Source organism: Chenopodium quinoa, unplaced genomic scaffold, assembly GCF_001683475.1.
Source record: "Chenopodium quinoa cultivar QQ74 unplaced genomic scaffold, ASM168347v1, whole genome shotgun sequence".
Classification (NCBI taxonomy): Eukaryota; Viridiplantae; Streptophyta; class Magnoliopsida; order Caryophyllales; family Amaranthaceae; genus Chenopodium; species Chenopodium quinoa.
Genome location: NW_018743920.1, coordinates 4,657,631 through 4,673,397, shown reverse-complemented (window position 1 = coordinate 4,673,397; position 15,767 = coordinate 4,657,631). Strand labels below are relative to the sequence as shown.

The window sequence follows — 15,767 nt, the reverse complement described above, 5'->3', positions numbered from 1 at the left end:
TGTGATGATTGGTTTTGTTTCATGTATGAGAGTTGCGTATTAATTTATCTTGTAAGCATTATTTATGCATAACTTGCAAGATGAGCTAAGAGGCTAAGGTACATAGATATGTGGAATGAATTATCTTATTACTTGTTTAAGCTTATGAATTGGAATGAGTAAATGGAGAACTAAAGTCTTATGAGACGAGGTTACTAATTTGAGGTGCCTTATGCACTTAAGGTGTTTATACACCGAGGTAGTTAAAGGATTCAATAATAAATAATTGTTTGTCACTAATAAATTAAGAATTGAGTTGGAAGCTTGGATTATTTGAATGATTGATGTATGATTGGTTGTATTGTTTTGCATTGAGTCATCACCAAGTTTAAACTGGTAAATCACGTAAAGTGCAAAAAGGATGAACAATAAAACTCTGGATTTGTGCACATCTAGAGTATTGACAAACAGGGGTTTGGGTTCACGGGGTATTAGCCATGTACTTTTCAGAGGCCGTCTGATCTACGAGTCTCTTATTTTCAAATACTTTTAAAATTATAAGGAGTTAGATGAGATCTCATACTAGTTATGGCCACGGAGTCGCGCGCGTCTGCCATTGGATGTTTATTAATGTTCCCGAAAGGAGGCATAGGGTTTTCTTTTATTAATGTTCCGAAATGGAGCATAGGGGGACAACGTGGTCTATTGCTTAATCCAATCAATGAATGAAATGAATTATTTATTATTAATTAATGGAGTCTTAGTAATGTTAACAATTGAGTCATGTGTTCGAGCCAATGATTATATTGTGTGTGTGCAGATTGATTTTTAGTAACATGCTAGGGCTCTTTGCTATATTTCGTAGCTTGTATGTACTCAGCGTTGCTGATTGCGTGCTTTTGTGTGTCTTTTCTTGGTCATGGCCTTCGCCTTTCAATGACCTGTAATGATCCAATTTTTACACTTGTAATATTGGGGAGCAGATTAATCACAGGTCTTACCTAATAAGAACTTGCATCAAGGTGATGGGATTTTGAGTGGAGTGTTGGTTAATCTCACAGTTTATTTCATTTCATTTTATTTCATAAGTTGGATTTATTTTGACTCTGATTTTATTTACTTACTATTTTAACGGGTTTTGAATAAGGGTCATAATGGTTCCAGTTTGTAAGACTAAATTTGGTTTTGATTATTGGTTTTGGAAACTTATTTAAAACTGAGTTAGTTTTTCCGCTGCTAAATTCTGAACTAGCCTTAACGTTTGAACACGTGGCGGTAGCACGTCAGTAATTCTCTTGCAGGTTATTAAAGGTATTTACAGGTTTTGAAAGAGAGAATTATTGGGGTGTTACACATAATATACTTAAAACTAATAATTTCATTGATAACCTGTAATTTTACACTTGAAAAAAAAAAGAATAAAAAACATTCGATACATTCACTATAATAAGAGCAGCAACAACTTCCTACAATCACTAGCAGAGCAGCAGCATCACAATTGCTAAACAACAGCAGCTCCGAAGCAGCAACATAGAACAGAAATGCAGCGTTCATTGTATGCCATAGAGCATCCTCAATGCAGCCTGAATTTTGTTATTTCATGCATTAGTAAAAAAATATATCTCAAGGCAAAGAGATCAACTAGTTTGTATAGTAAGATTTCAATCATAACCTCAAACGACATTAAGGTCAATATGAGTACTTGTTACCCTCTTCGGCTCTTCCAATAGATGGGTTTTGTCATGAGTAAAGCCATCAGTTATTAGACACGAAAGACAAAAAGAGCAATTTAAAATCAATGTAATTCCAAGAGAGACTATGACAACAACCAGACTTAAGAAACCACATGTAAAGATAATGACAATGTTTAAATATACAACAAGGATTTTGAAAAGTTACAACTAAGCAATTCATTTAATGGTTCCATGATGACTTGAGGGACGAAAGGAATATAACAATTGTCATTAACATGGAGTATGTGTCAAACCCAAAGTAGATAATATATGGGACAGAGGGTATACAAAGTTTCAGCAAACATATTTGCTTGCTTCCTTGTAATTTCTGCTTTCATTCACCAGCCATTCAACTGTCTCAACATCTATAATACTATAACTATCCATTCTCAAATCAACTACTAAGATCTTCTTTATACCCATGCTTTTTTTTTCATGTTCCTTCCTAGTTTACATCACCACTTAATATTTTGGGGAAAAAAAAAGCAATCAAAATTTATATATTAGACTACAAGAATTTATGGACAAATGAGCAAAGAACCTTCAATTTTCTATCCAATAAGCCAATCAAGTAAGCTCGTTTCTGAGTAGAGACAACAATCATTGTTTTGCACATAATTCTTCACAACTATTTTATAGCAACAATTGGTTATAAATAAACAAGGCAACATACCATTTATGCCTCTCCCATCGACGTCTTCTCTCAAGACTAAGTCTAAGAGCATGCTTAGCAATCAAATAGACACCAAAGGCAGTGAATGCATAAGACAGGTTTGCAAAATGCAAAAAAAAAAAAAAAAAAAAAAAAAAAAAAAAAAAAAAAAAAAAAAAAAAAGGGTTGTACCTAGCCCATTTCCAAGATATGCAATTAGTTGGTCAACAATTTTCGGAGAAACATAAAAAGGACCTTTGTGAGGGCGCTGAATGCGAATTATCCCTACATCGTCTTTGATAGCTTGCAAATGTAAAAGATAACACCAAGAATTAATTGAAGCCTATTAATGTAAATATACATATATATATATAAATAAAATTAGTGATCAAATGAAATAAGAAGCTAGATACTATTAAGTCTTAACAGGTTACATGTGTAGAGAAGGAAAGGACGCAGATATATAATCAATGGCACATTTCCGTATGATCAATCAAAAAAGCATAAGGTTTCTAAATAGCATACAAAGCTACCTACATCAGCCATGTAACCTTGAAGCTCTCCGAAATTCCATTCTAAAGGGGGGGGGGATAGGAACCAGTAACAGGCAGGCAGCAAAATTCCTCAGGATCCTCTTATAGAAGACAAATGGTCAATGAATGCACAAACTCATCCATCTCAGGTAACAACAACACCGTATAAAATATAACAACAATAAGTTTGGCAAAATTTCAAATTGATAGCACAGAAGCTAATGCTTACACCAGCATCCTGCTAACTACATACACATCCAAAAAATAATGTTTTAACAAAACCCATGACTGAGTTACTTTATTGGTTGGTTCCATGATGTAATCAATTAATTGCTTATTTGTAGCACACAGAACATTGGAGATGTAACCAATATAAATTCAAACATAGGAAAAAGAAATGTAACAACTACTGCTAAAGACTACAGTAAAAGGCATACAAATGGAAAATCCTCGACTATATACCCGTTTTAAAGTTGTCATCAACCCTTACTCTTCAAGTGAAGGTTTTTGAATTGCTCCTTAAATAATTAGTTTATGGGTTTAGGGTACGGAAAAACAAAATTTAGGACAATTTAGGAAGTGATTAATCACCCATTGCCCCTTCTAATCATTCACACTCTAATCATATAAATAAAATAAACAATAATCAAATTCACAATCAAACCAACTCTATATATTTCCAGAAACTAAACAAGAAGACTAAAATAGGAACTAAAGCAAAGGAAACAAAGAGCAACTCTAAAAATTAATCCTAATACACAGAATCTCAAATAACACACCAAGAACAAAGAGCAATCAATTATCATACCAATCAATCCACCAACTCTATATAATTCAAATTAATTTCACCCACTCCAAAAATTTAGAGTAACCAAAAAAAAAAAAAAATTCAATCAATTAACAACATGTTCACCATGTCATCGAGCTCATCACAGAATAACCACAACTAATCCGAGCAGCAAAATCATAAATACAACCAAAACAATCAAAAATCGCATCTTCAGCACTACAACCAGAATCAAACAATACCCTAATTTCAAATCAGAACAACCAAATCTCAACCAAATAAAAAAATTAACCTCTTCAAATCAAACAAGGGGTAGATCTGGGCTCATGTTCATCACGAGAAAGAGGGGATTTGGAGATGACTGAGGATGAGGCGGCGGAACGCAGTGAAGAAGAGGAGAAATCCAAGCATCGACTCTTGCACCATAATCACAAAAAAATAAATAAAAATCAGTCGCCTTATCATCTCACCATTAAATTCAATCAAAATTTCAATTGTTCATCATTAATCGCAAAAAAAAGTAAATAAAAATCAGAAACCCTAGATTTCAAATCGAAGAGCACATACCTTCGTGAAGAGATCCACCACCATTGCAAAGATCCGGCGCCGGTGAAGAAATAAACCCGTCACCATCGCCGCCGCGATGGTTAGTGCGAGGGTAAATGAAAGAGAGAAAAAGAGAGCTGAGAGGAGAGTGAATGTGAGGTGGGATGGATAGAAAGACAGATAGCTAAGAGGAAAGTGCGCCAGCGAGGTGGAATGGACGGTGGCACAGTGGAGAGAGGAAAGAGAGAGAGAAGAGGGAGATCTAGTTGAGGAGAGAGGAGAGAGGAGAGAGAAGAGAAAGTGAGAGAACGAGAGATCGAGGAAAGAGAAAGAGAGAAGAGGGGAAAGAGAAAGAAAATAGAGGGGCGGGTTTTTTTTCTTTAACATTCACATCTGTTTAAACCGGTGCTATTAACTCACGTTCGCACCGATTCTGTTAGAACCGGTGCGGTTACTCTTTAATCAACTCCCGCCTTGTTTTTTTCACATCGGTTTTTAATAACCGGTGCTAATTTCTCGGTGCTCATTTATGTTTTTCTACTGGTGGAGCCACTGACACATTCCCTCGATTGAAAGGGACATCCTCAAGTTGAATCCAAAAAGGGGAAGCAGAAAATTCAATTTCAGAGGGTTGCTCTTCACCATTAATTTCTTTGAGAACTAGGAGTTTATCATCAAAGAACCAAGGCTTCCATCTATCACTTGCCTTTTCACACTTTCACTGACAAATTGGAAAATAAACAAATTCGATTCCATCATACGAATTACCACGCTGTCTTTAGCACGCCAAATCAAGATTAGGGTTCGCTTAAAAGCTTCAAAATTAAATGTTTTGTTTGTCAGCAATTTCCCAATTAGAGATAGGGAAATTTGGGATTTCGTTTCCTCATCGGCACAATCATCCAAATCACCACCAATTACCGCTTCTTCGTCATCAGTCAATTTGAATTTCTCCATTTCTTTTGCTAATTTGTTCTCCATGGGAAAAGAGACAGAACACAAAAGCAAGAAACGGGGAAAAGAAAGGCACCTTACCACTAAACCCCAATGGGGACGCACAACCAGTTTAACAAGGAACCCTAAAACCAAGAACAAACTCCTTCTTCGTTTCTTTGGAGCGTGCTACTTTTGAAATAAGATTATATTATAATATTACTTTTGAAATAACTAGACTTTAAATTATAGTACTAGATTATATTATAATATAATAATAAAAAGAACTAATTTATCGCATACATTATTTATCGCAGTATTATATTTAAATTGATATATCAAATATATACATATTTTTCCATCTATATATTTTTGGCATTAATCATACATAAAAGTTGCATGAATATGTAACTATCTATTTTTTTTTTTTTCAATCATAATATTTTTAGATCAAAACTACACTTTTATGAGTAAGCTGTAAGCATATATTTAATTCAACTAATTGATACTCTAATAGAAAAATTATCTTAATAATGTACTATTAATATATTTTTTTAGTATATGAGTCATATTTTAGTGTATTTTAGTCAAATTTTACATAAGTCTTATGAAATAACTAATCATTTTCCATAGCCTTATATAATTGATTTTTTTTTTTTTTTTTTTTTTTTTTTTTGTAAAACCTATATATAGAGTTTTCTTTGTAAGACCTTTAGGTCCTTTACTAATTTGAGGTGTTTATGATAAATTTGATCCAACTCCTTCTAAAATTAACTCCGCCTATATAATGTTAATAAAAAATTTATTTCATAATTTTTGTGTTGGCCATTAATATAAATTATATGCGTTTATTAATATACTAGATTCCACTAATACTTAAAATTTTAATTTATTTTATATTATCAATAAAATAAATATTTTTTAAAACTGTGCATCACACGTACTGTACTGTACTAGTTTGGTACCAAAAACGTTTGGCCCCTTCATTCTTTTTCCCGCTCTCAAATTCTCTCCTCTATGTATCCCCTTTTTTCTGCAAATATAACCCTTAATCTTCAAAATTCTGCACTTTTAACCTGTTTGCTCCCAAATTTGTCTGCAATTCTCCAATTAATTTCATCAATGGCTTCGCATTCTCACAGATTTCTCTCCATCTTCATCATTTTAGCCGCCTTTTGCCTGAGCAGGTAACGTTTTTTTTTTTTTTTTTTTTTTTTTTTTTTCTCTCTTTTTAAAAAAAAAATAAAATTTCTCTCCTGTTAATTCTTAATTATTGCGGCAGTTTAATCCTTCAAATTATTTAGTGCGTTTGATGTTTATTCGTTTAATTTTATGATAGTTGAATCGCTGAAATCAACAATGTTTTTCGCCGCAATTTTATTTATTTTCCAAATATTGTGAATTTTCATGTTAATTGCTGATTTCCGAGATTAATCGCAAATGCTGACGTATCAGAAATATATGTTCGATGATTTTGTCAATTGAATGACTGCGATGATCATCGGTGTTGATTTGATGTTCAGCGATTTGTGTGCATTTTTGTTATTAGTAATTTTTTGATGATAGACATTAGAATCAAACATAGGGTTTCGCATCTGTGCGATTACATTTAGTATTGAGGCTTCCGTTGTGTTTTGCAATTGCGGTTGTTGTCGTGTGGCTTCCACTTTCCATGTTGATACTATGATTTGATGTCCTTTGGCACAAGGGCCAGTACTCAATTTTTTCCATAGTAATACAATGTACACCAATGTCCGGATTGATTTGAATACTTGAACTATTTATTTTTGGTCTCTGAAAAGCCTTTTTTATTCGTAACTATTCAAAAGGTCGGTATTTTGATGTTGAGAGGTGAAAATCTTAAGGGACAAACAGAAGAGTTCAATGAATTGTACATGGTGGGAATCAAGAAAAAAACTTATAATATGGAATGACATATTTTTCGGGATGCTTCAACTGAAGATCATATATAATGTTAGGATGGATGGAGTTCTTGATAAGAACTACCTTTGTTGTCTGATCATCTTGTGTTCTTAATCCTTGATTCTGCGGTATACATGAATCACATGCTATGTCAATTATATTCTTCTTCAGTCCCACACTCTCACGTATAATCCATTCTTGAAATGTTAGATCTCTATGTCCCCTTTCTCGTCCAAGTCTTGTCCAGAAGCTTTTTTCAGCATCATTCATCTAGATAATATTGATCTTAGGATAGTGGTTGAAAATACTCAGTTGTGAGTTCTAAAAAATGGAAGTATTTTCTTATGCCAATAACTCCTGATGGAAAATGAGACACAAGCAAGTGCTCCAACATACATGAAGTAGATTCTTATAGCATTCATGTAGCTGAGAGCCTAATGAATATGGAACTTTTTATAACATGCTCTCCTACCTTGTTGATCTATATCATTGTTTGAGGTTTTTTTTGATATTATCATTGATGCTTGACGGACCAAATAAGATAATGCTAAGCCCTTAGCAGCATATTTTGCTTGAATTGTTTTGGAGTGGACATAAATGATAAATCTAGATTGTGGGAAGTTATTACTCTGTAAATAACTATCATGTTATCATTGCATAGATGTGGTAGACTATTCTTTGTCAGTTGATAATTAACCTCATCTATGGACATACCTCATCTGTTGAGATAATTGCTTTAATATTTCATTTTTCTATTTTTATTTCTGCTAGTAATAACTGAGTCAGACCATTTACTACTCACTTGTGCAGTAGATGCAGTTTCAATTTCTGAGATTTTTGCCCTAGAACAAATAATGTATCCATTTGTTTGGTTAGACTATTTTAAACACATGAAATTATGCAGATTTTCTTGCTGCGGAGGAATGGAGAAGGAGAAAACATTTGCTATGATAAAGCCAGATGGAGTTTATGGTAATTACAGTGATAAAATAAAAGCTATAATCATGGATTCTGGGTTTAGTATTAAGAGGGAGTTGAGGGTTCAGCTTGATGAGGATACTGTAAGAAGCTTCTATGCTGAACATTCTTCTAAAAGCTTTTTCCCCAGTCTTGTCAAATACATGACAAGGTATGTGATCAGCCGATCAAGTTTTTCTACTTTAACTTAGTCATTAACTCATTAATGTATAGTTCGATAAATTGGAATTATATTACTCCCTCTGTCCCATAATACTTGACACGGTTACCAATTTCGTCCGTCCCAAAATACTTGACACGTTACTAAATATGGACCACTAATAAAAAAATATTTTCCTATACTCTCTTTGGGACCACAAACCCCAAAACCCAATCAAAATCTACATTTTCTCTCTCCTCACTACCCCCACGTCCCCCACTTTTTGTTTTCTTACAATATAAAAATACAAAAGGGAATCGTTTATATAATAAACAAATGTTCTAATTGGACCCACTTATAGTTTTCTTAAACTACGTGTCCACTCCAACGTCCCAAGTATTATGGGACGGAGGGAGTAATAGTTTATCTATATATATTTTTCTATCTTTCTTCCTTGTTATCTGTCCACTTGACATTTTCATTTTTTAAAATACCAATGTGATTTTACTCAAATTGTTTTGATTACAATGCAATAATCAATTCCTTTATATGGTGCCTAATTTTAAAAGATGCTTTCTGAGAAATAGAGAAGTGTAAAAGTATGTGGATTTTTAAGTTTCAGTTGGGGCTATCGTATCAGTATTGTGCTCTCTGATTACTTAAGTTGTGTGGAATACTTTCCTAAGGGAATTAAAGATTTACCAATATATGAATTTTAGGATATATGTAGCTTATAAAATTGTCTGCCTTTTGGTTATTTCATTGTGATCTTGTAGGTGGTTTTTTGCATATAAGATAAGAGTTAATTGGGCACAGCATGTGCTGTCACAGCCTCACAGGGGTAGTATTAGTGTTAGATTATGTCATGTCTGATGCCTCATTTTGTTTGAATTTTGGGAAACTTGCTTATGCCATCTTAGTGGTGGGAATTGGCTCTCTGTTATGTTAGAAAATTCCGAATGTTTCAAGAAGCCTAAAGTTGCTCTAACTTTAGCATTTTTCCATGCATTAATGGCAAAGCCAATAAGATGTGTTATCTATTTCTCACAAATTATATCTTTGCTATGTAAATGGGGTATTGGTGGTGGAGTAGTGCATGTGGAGCCTACGAAAGTTTCATTTTCTGCATCAGTATTCTTGCTTATGTATATATTCTTATACCCACAGGCCACAGCAATATGTCATAAAGATTTTACTATGAATTCTTCTCTAATGTGATTAGTGCATGTCAAATTGTCAATTATGTTTTTGTTTCATGGCAATTCCATAAAGCCCAAATATTATCTATGTATGGAAAATATATATAAGAAGATTTTTTCTTCAAAGGGGGTGGGGTGGGGGAGGTTATTGAATGGTCCAGTTAATCATCCATCTGTAAGCATGAATTGATTACTCAACTTGTCTTCTATATCTCTTACCAATCTGACATTTGTTGTTCAGTGGTCCAATCTTGGTAATGATCCTGGAGAAGGACAATGCTGTTGCTGATTGGCGTAAGCTGATTGGACCCACTGATGCGGAGAAGGCTAAGGTCACACATCCTCAAAGGTTGTTCGCATCTGCAGAATCCTCACTCTTTAAGCTTTTTTAAATCTTTATTTCCTTCTGACTCCATGCTTTTCTTTTGGGCATAAAGTTGGCTTACTATTTGATGGTCTACTGAGGTACTTGTTTCAATGGGAGAACTTTTTATCTTGCCAAATTTTGCTTCTCATTTTGAATTTTTCCATTTTGCTTTCAGCATCAGAGCAATGTGTGGCTTAAACACAGAGAAGAATTGTGTCCATGGCTCTCATTCTATTCAATCTGCTTCAAGGGAGATGTCATTTTTCTTTGGTATGCTTGTTGAATGCATGGTATTTTTTTATTTTATTTATTTTTTTATTTATTTTTTTTTATTTTATTTTTAAGGCAAACCAAACTGTTGTTTGAGGTGTTTGAGAAAAATGCCAACAAGATGCTTCTCTATTAGATATTATCGTGTTGGAAACAGCAGGAAAGACTGAACATTAATATAATGTACAACCTCTGAGTTATACCCATCTATTGTAGCAAACATAAATTAAAGAAAATTCAAGAGGGGGCCACCTCAAAGTCAGGGTACACTTCTCAGACATGGGTACTTGTCCAAGTGTTCTCTGACATTTTGTGAAGTTTTTCCTTGATTTTTGGTCTAAAATGAAGTGTCCAATTGTGCTACTCATGTTGGAGTGTCGAAGATCATACATAGCATGAAGGTACTTGAAATGGAATGAAGAGGCTGAGTAACATAGCATGAGGGTACTTTACTTTTAGGAGGAGAGATAGAAAGTAAGGAAATAAGGAATATTACAAGCCTAAAAGGTGGGGTAAGAAATGACAAAATATGTATAAAATATTGACATAAAGGGATTAAAGTAAAAGTGTGCAGAACTCAAGAAAATGGAGGAAGTACATAGTTTAGTAGCTCATATGGAACAAGGGTATAAATGTATAATAGATGTTTTACATTACCACTGATGAGCTCCAATTCGAGTATTTTCAATTGGATAAGTTAAACTCTTATTAGTAGATGGCAATTTAAGACTTTAAACATTCACATTTAGAAATTAGATTTGTAAAATGTAAAAAGTCAGAATACCTGTTGTTCCTGTTTAGGATGCTTTAGTCTTGAGCTATTATATGATTCTTAAGTTTAAGAGAGTACTTATGTGACTGAACTTAATTGACCTGTGATATACTTTGAGAGTTATGTTGTGACGGTGAAAGAAAGTTAAAAGTCCGATCAGTCTCTGCTCCAGTTTTGGCTCATAGATTATGGGCCAGCAATTACAGATTGGCATGCTTGATCTTTTAGAACTAAGAAAAGCTTGTTGTGACTAGTAACTTTTATTATTAAAAACTTTGACGGTAAATCATTTACTTAATGATTTTATTTTTTATTTTTTTTTTTTATTCTTTCTTTGTTCGCTTTATTGCAGATGCACAAGACATACGGCATGATGAGTTGTGAAGGTACACCATAGCCAAATAATTATCCTTACATTTCATCCCTTCTTTGTATTCATGAATATATGATGTAATATTAAATGATTTACGATTGAGGTCTAGCTCCCTTTCCTTCCCTTAGGGGCCTTTATTAATGACCAAATTGTTTTAAAAAATGAGGTAGCTAGGCTTAAATTGATTATGCTTCTCATGGGTTGCATAACTTAATTTAGGGCTACTCTGCTCATTTTGTATGCCAGTTATTGGTTGAAGTTTTGATGATCTTTTTGTGAATAGTTTATCAGCTACTATGTATGTTAATTTAGGCAAATAAGAAGAGGTATAACAGTTGATTGATAGGTGGTTTTGGCTTGCACAATGTGCTATTTTCATCAGGTAAATGTTCTATTATAGTTTTGATACTAGGTTAAAGTTGATAAGATATTTCTTGCAGAGGACTGTAGCTCAACCTTTTCTAGTCAGAAATGTTATCTCTGGACCAGATGTGAAGTGGTTGTAGGATCTATCTGAGTCTTGGTAGTCAAACTTGGGCATTCTCTATAGGCTATTGTCAATTATAATTATGTGTCATCTGCTTACTATCATTGAATTACCCAAGTCCATGATTGACCCTAATAATAACTTTTGGTAGCATAAATTGAATTTAATACAAGATCTTTGCCTCTTTATTAGCATCTTTCCTTGAGACAATCTCCTATGCATCTTGGAAGTGAGTAGTTTGAAAGCTATTACTTCCTCCATTCTGGAATGACTTCCTTTTTTGTGGAATAGGCTGTTTGCTGTTGAAACAGTTGGTTGTGTTTGCAATCTTCATGGAGCACTTGTAGAGTTTGCATGTACACAATGTCATTTTTGGGTAGTAATAAGGAAAGGAAACTTTTATGACCGGTAAGTATGCTTTATTGTCCTTCGGGTAAAAAATAACCATGTATTGATACTTAATGAGATTAGCATAGTGCCATACTTTATAAACTTATTAATTTGATTTTTGAGGACTCCTGTTCCTATTCTCCATTTGATTATTGTTAACAGAATTTTATCTATCAGAAAATTAAAGAAAAATAAATTGAAGCTCCATGTATGTCTGTATCTAACAGAAATGGGCACAAGTCACCATCAACAAGATGTAGTTAGATGATATCCACTAAGAAATATCCTGTAGAACACACAGACACATTCAATGGCATGCCTAGATATGACAACCATCCACAACTTCACCCCTTCATAGCTCACGTGATTGGTAGTAGTTAATAATAGAGAGTGCTTTCTTTTAAAATATCCCAACCCAAAAACATTTTAAGGAGTTTAGAGTGCCAAATATTCTTTCTTAGGCTCCAAATACAAAAATATTGATGTTGGGGCAGAAAGGTGATGTCCATATCAAGCAGAAGCTACCAATCACAGTAGCGTAGGAGGATCACACTGTGAAAGCTCAATCTCTTGAAACTGCCTAAGAAAGCTTGTATGTTGGAACTGTTCATTAAGAGTTTTATTTGCCAGTTGTCACCCGTAAGAGTTGTAGACTTGTAGGAGTAGCCTTAAAGAAGGGTTCTTCTGCTACATAGCCAAAAGAGTTGTAGCCTTGTAGGGTTGGGCCTTACAGTGTTTCAAGATTAAAGATATGGACTTCATAGGAAGTTCTTAAGAAAGCTTTTGCTTTGACTTTGAACTGATGTAGCTTTTAGACATGGGAACCTAATGTCATTAGCATTACAGTTGAGTACTAATGACGAATCATTATTCTTGAGAAGCTTGGAGCTGATAATTATGTGTCTGAATCTCCATCTATAGACCTGTAAATGCAAGATGTTAGAAATTACTATTGCTTACGTTGTTTCTGTTGTGGGAGATGGTAATGGGGATGTCTGCCTCCCTAGGTGAGTTATCAAGAACCTGAAGATAACAAAGCTCTCTGTTTATAATTAGGTTGAATACTTTGAGATTTATGATACTAGTGGTGCAATAGAGAAGGGAACTCCTTTAGCAGGACAGCTTTTAGGTAGCATATTAAAAGTTTTAAATTTTGAGAGGTTGATTCCGACTTCCAGGATGGATTAGAGAATTTGAGACTTTGAAATCAAAATTATGAAAGCCATAGCCTCAAAATATTTTCACAATAGGAATTTGATGTAATAATGTATTAATGTTTACCTTTCCCCTTTTTCTCTATTGAGGACTTCTTGCTCTCTTATTTTGCTCTTTTAAGTTTTCTATGGAGGAAAAAACAAAAATACTTTTATATCTTATATAGAGAAAAAAAAAATTCTTTGCCTTTCATTCAGAAGATCAACTAAGCTTCTAAGCTTAACTTCCTCTGTTCAAAGATATTTGTATCTGTTACTTTGTTGAATGAAGGCATAGAAGAGAACTAGAGATGTATTCTTGCAATTTTTTTGACAAGGGCTTCTTGTAACAAGGGCTTTTTGTAACAAATGCTGTTAGCTTCAAAACAAATGATTATCTTTGAACTTTAAATTTGAAGAAAACTGGTTCATTATTTATGTGTTGAGTTCATTTGGTTCTGCCATATTAATCTAACTTAGGTAGTTGGACAGTTTGTGAGATGAGCTATTTAGATAGAATCTTTCCTACAACTTTGGGGGTACTTTGTAACTAAACCTTTTTTTTTTTTTTTTAATATAAGAGTTGTCTAAATAAAATGGTAAGATCTTCTGAAGAACTGGAGAGTTTTGTCAGCAATCTAATCTATCTAATATATATATAAAGGGGAGTTTTTTCCCGAGTTTTCAGAGTGCCACGTAGGATTTTATTTTTTAAAAAATTATTAGAGCGCCATTTAGGATTAATATTTTTAAAACGCACAATCGGATTATGCCACGTAAGATTAGTTTTTTTAAAGCGCTACGTAGGATTATAATAATAAAAAAAACGCCACGTAGGAATAATAATTTTAAAACACTACAATAGGATTATGCCACGTAAGATTAATTTTAGAGCGTCACATAAGAAAATGTTATATTTTAGCCAATGAAAAAAAGAATTACAATTTATTTTAGATCAAAAATTTTATATTAATTATAAAAATAAAATCAGGGCGTTTTTTGTGTGGCTGGCCATATCGTGTGGCCGACTAGGACAAACCCAAACACTGTAACCCTGATTAATCGAGTAACCCTTGATTAACCAAGTAACTTCTGACCAAGTAATCCCGATCACACGGTGTGACCAGTCACATATGAAAAATAAAATATTATCTTTTTATATTATGAATTTCATCTAAATATAAGAAACAACATTAATAATTTATTTGATAATAAAAAATTCAAGTAGTAAGCAAGCGGATATCACAAAGTTTATTAGATAAATATACATTTAGTAAAATATTTTATTTGAAAAAATACAAACAAACCGTGCATCACAGTACAAGACTTCATCTAGTGGTGTAGTATTTGAAGATCTGAGTAGTAAGGGGACTAAGTAAACAGACCAAGTTTGCATGATAGTAAAAAAAAAAAACAGCATTCCATACAAATTTAAATCTAAACTAGGTTTTTGGCTGGTTGCAATGCAAGGTCTGTATATAACAAAATTGGTTTAAGTTTTGACTTCAAGAGTAAAATAACCAAAAAATGATTAAGATTGTGGCAATAGGAGGAACTGCATAGTTGGGATTAATTCATCTAATAATAAATCATTACCTATACAAATCCCTAACTCTGTTAAATTCATCTATTCCATTTATTGAGTTATCATCTGATCAATTTTTGGTTTTTATTGTTCTTTTAAACTATTGAATCAAAATTGGAAAGGGAGGAAAGAGAATCGAGAATTGATATCAAATAACCGAGAGGATGAATTTGAAAGTTTTAAGGAATTTAAGGATTAGGAAGCAATGTACGTTGACGTTTTGGAGGAGAAGACGAAAGGGAAGAAACGAGGAGACTAGGTAATACAAAAAATTCTTGGTATAGAGATAGAATAGGTATAGATTAGTTTTTGGTCCAATTTACATGGCACATATGCATTTCTTAAGCTTTAAACTTCATTTTTATCCTTTGTTTTACATTTATAAATATGGATATTGCTCTTTTCTCCCTAGACCTTAAGACTAAGTACTGACTGATACTTTTGAGTCAATGTACCTGATTTGACCGGCATCTTAATTAATACTAATGTAAATGAATTGATGTTAAAGTCAAACATTTCAAGTTTCATTATACATGAAGCTAGGATTGGCCATGACTTGACTTGCTACAAAATCAGATTGACTAATTTCAGCTTTGATGTGCTGATTTCTTTGTGTTAATATTGCTTTAGTTGTATCAAATGATTAAGAGTTTAGCCTTGAATGAGGCAAGCCTAGCAATTTGATTAGACCCGCACTTATTGCTTGGATTACTATTTACAACTTGTTTAAGCTATTGTTTGGATATGTATGAAGTCAAGGTATCAATAAAAGTTGTCACCTATGTTAACAAGTTGTTACGCTAGTCTTTGTTGCCAATTGCTATGAGACGTTTGGTATATTGTCAAGATATCCTAGTTTGTGAATTTAATGGTTGATGTAGGAAAGGTTTTTAGTCTCCTAATTGTCATTGATACAAGTTTAGAAAGT

At 33.3% G+C, this 15,767-nt stretch overlaps 1 protein-coding gene and 1 long non-coding RNA gene across 3 annotated transcripts; one reads left to right on the top strand and one right to left on the bottom strand.

Moving 5' to 3' along the window:
• Window positions 1–1,339: 1,339 nt before the first annotated feature.
• On the bottom strand, window positions 1,340–4,651 carry LOC110688064. Its single transcript, XR_002504503.1, has 3 exons — window positions 4,252–4,651; window positions 3,977–4,100; window positions 1,340–1,562 (listed from the first exon to the last, which is right to left on the bottom strand). It is a non-coding gene; the product is annotated as an uncharacterized LOC110688064 (long non-coding RNA).
• A 1,363-nt stretch (window positions 4,652–6,014) lies between these two features.
• On the top strand, window positions 6,015–11,527 carry LOC110687620 (probable nucleoside diphosphate kinase 5). 2 transcript variants are annotated; one of them, XM_021864259.1, is made up of 5 exons: window positions 6,021–6,350; window positions 7,991–8,215; window positions 9,644–9,751; window positions 9,945–10,039; window positions 11,164–11,527. In XM_021864259.1, exons 1-5 carry the CDS (start codon window positions 6,181–6,183, stop codon window positions 11,193–11,195), a joined length of 630 nt encoding a protein of 209 aa, XP_021719951.1. In that variant the 5' UTR covers window positions 6,021–6,180; the 3' UTR covers window positions 11,196–11,527. The 2 variants fall into 2 exon arrangements, with proteins under 2 accessions (XP_021719950.1, XP_021719951.1); XM_021864258.1 differs by lacking the exon at window positions 11,164–11,527 and having other exon boundaries at window positions 6,015–6,350; window positions 9,945–10,381.
• Window positions 11,528–15,767: the final 4,240 nt, after the last annotated feature.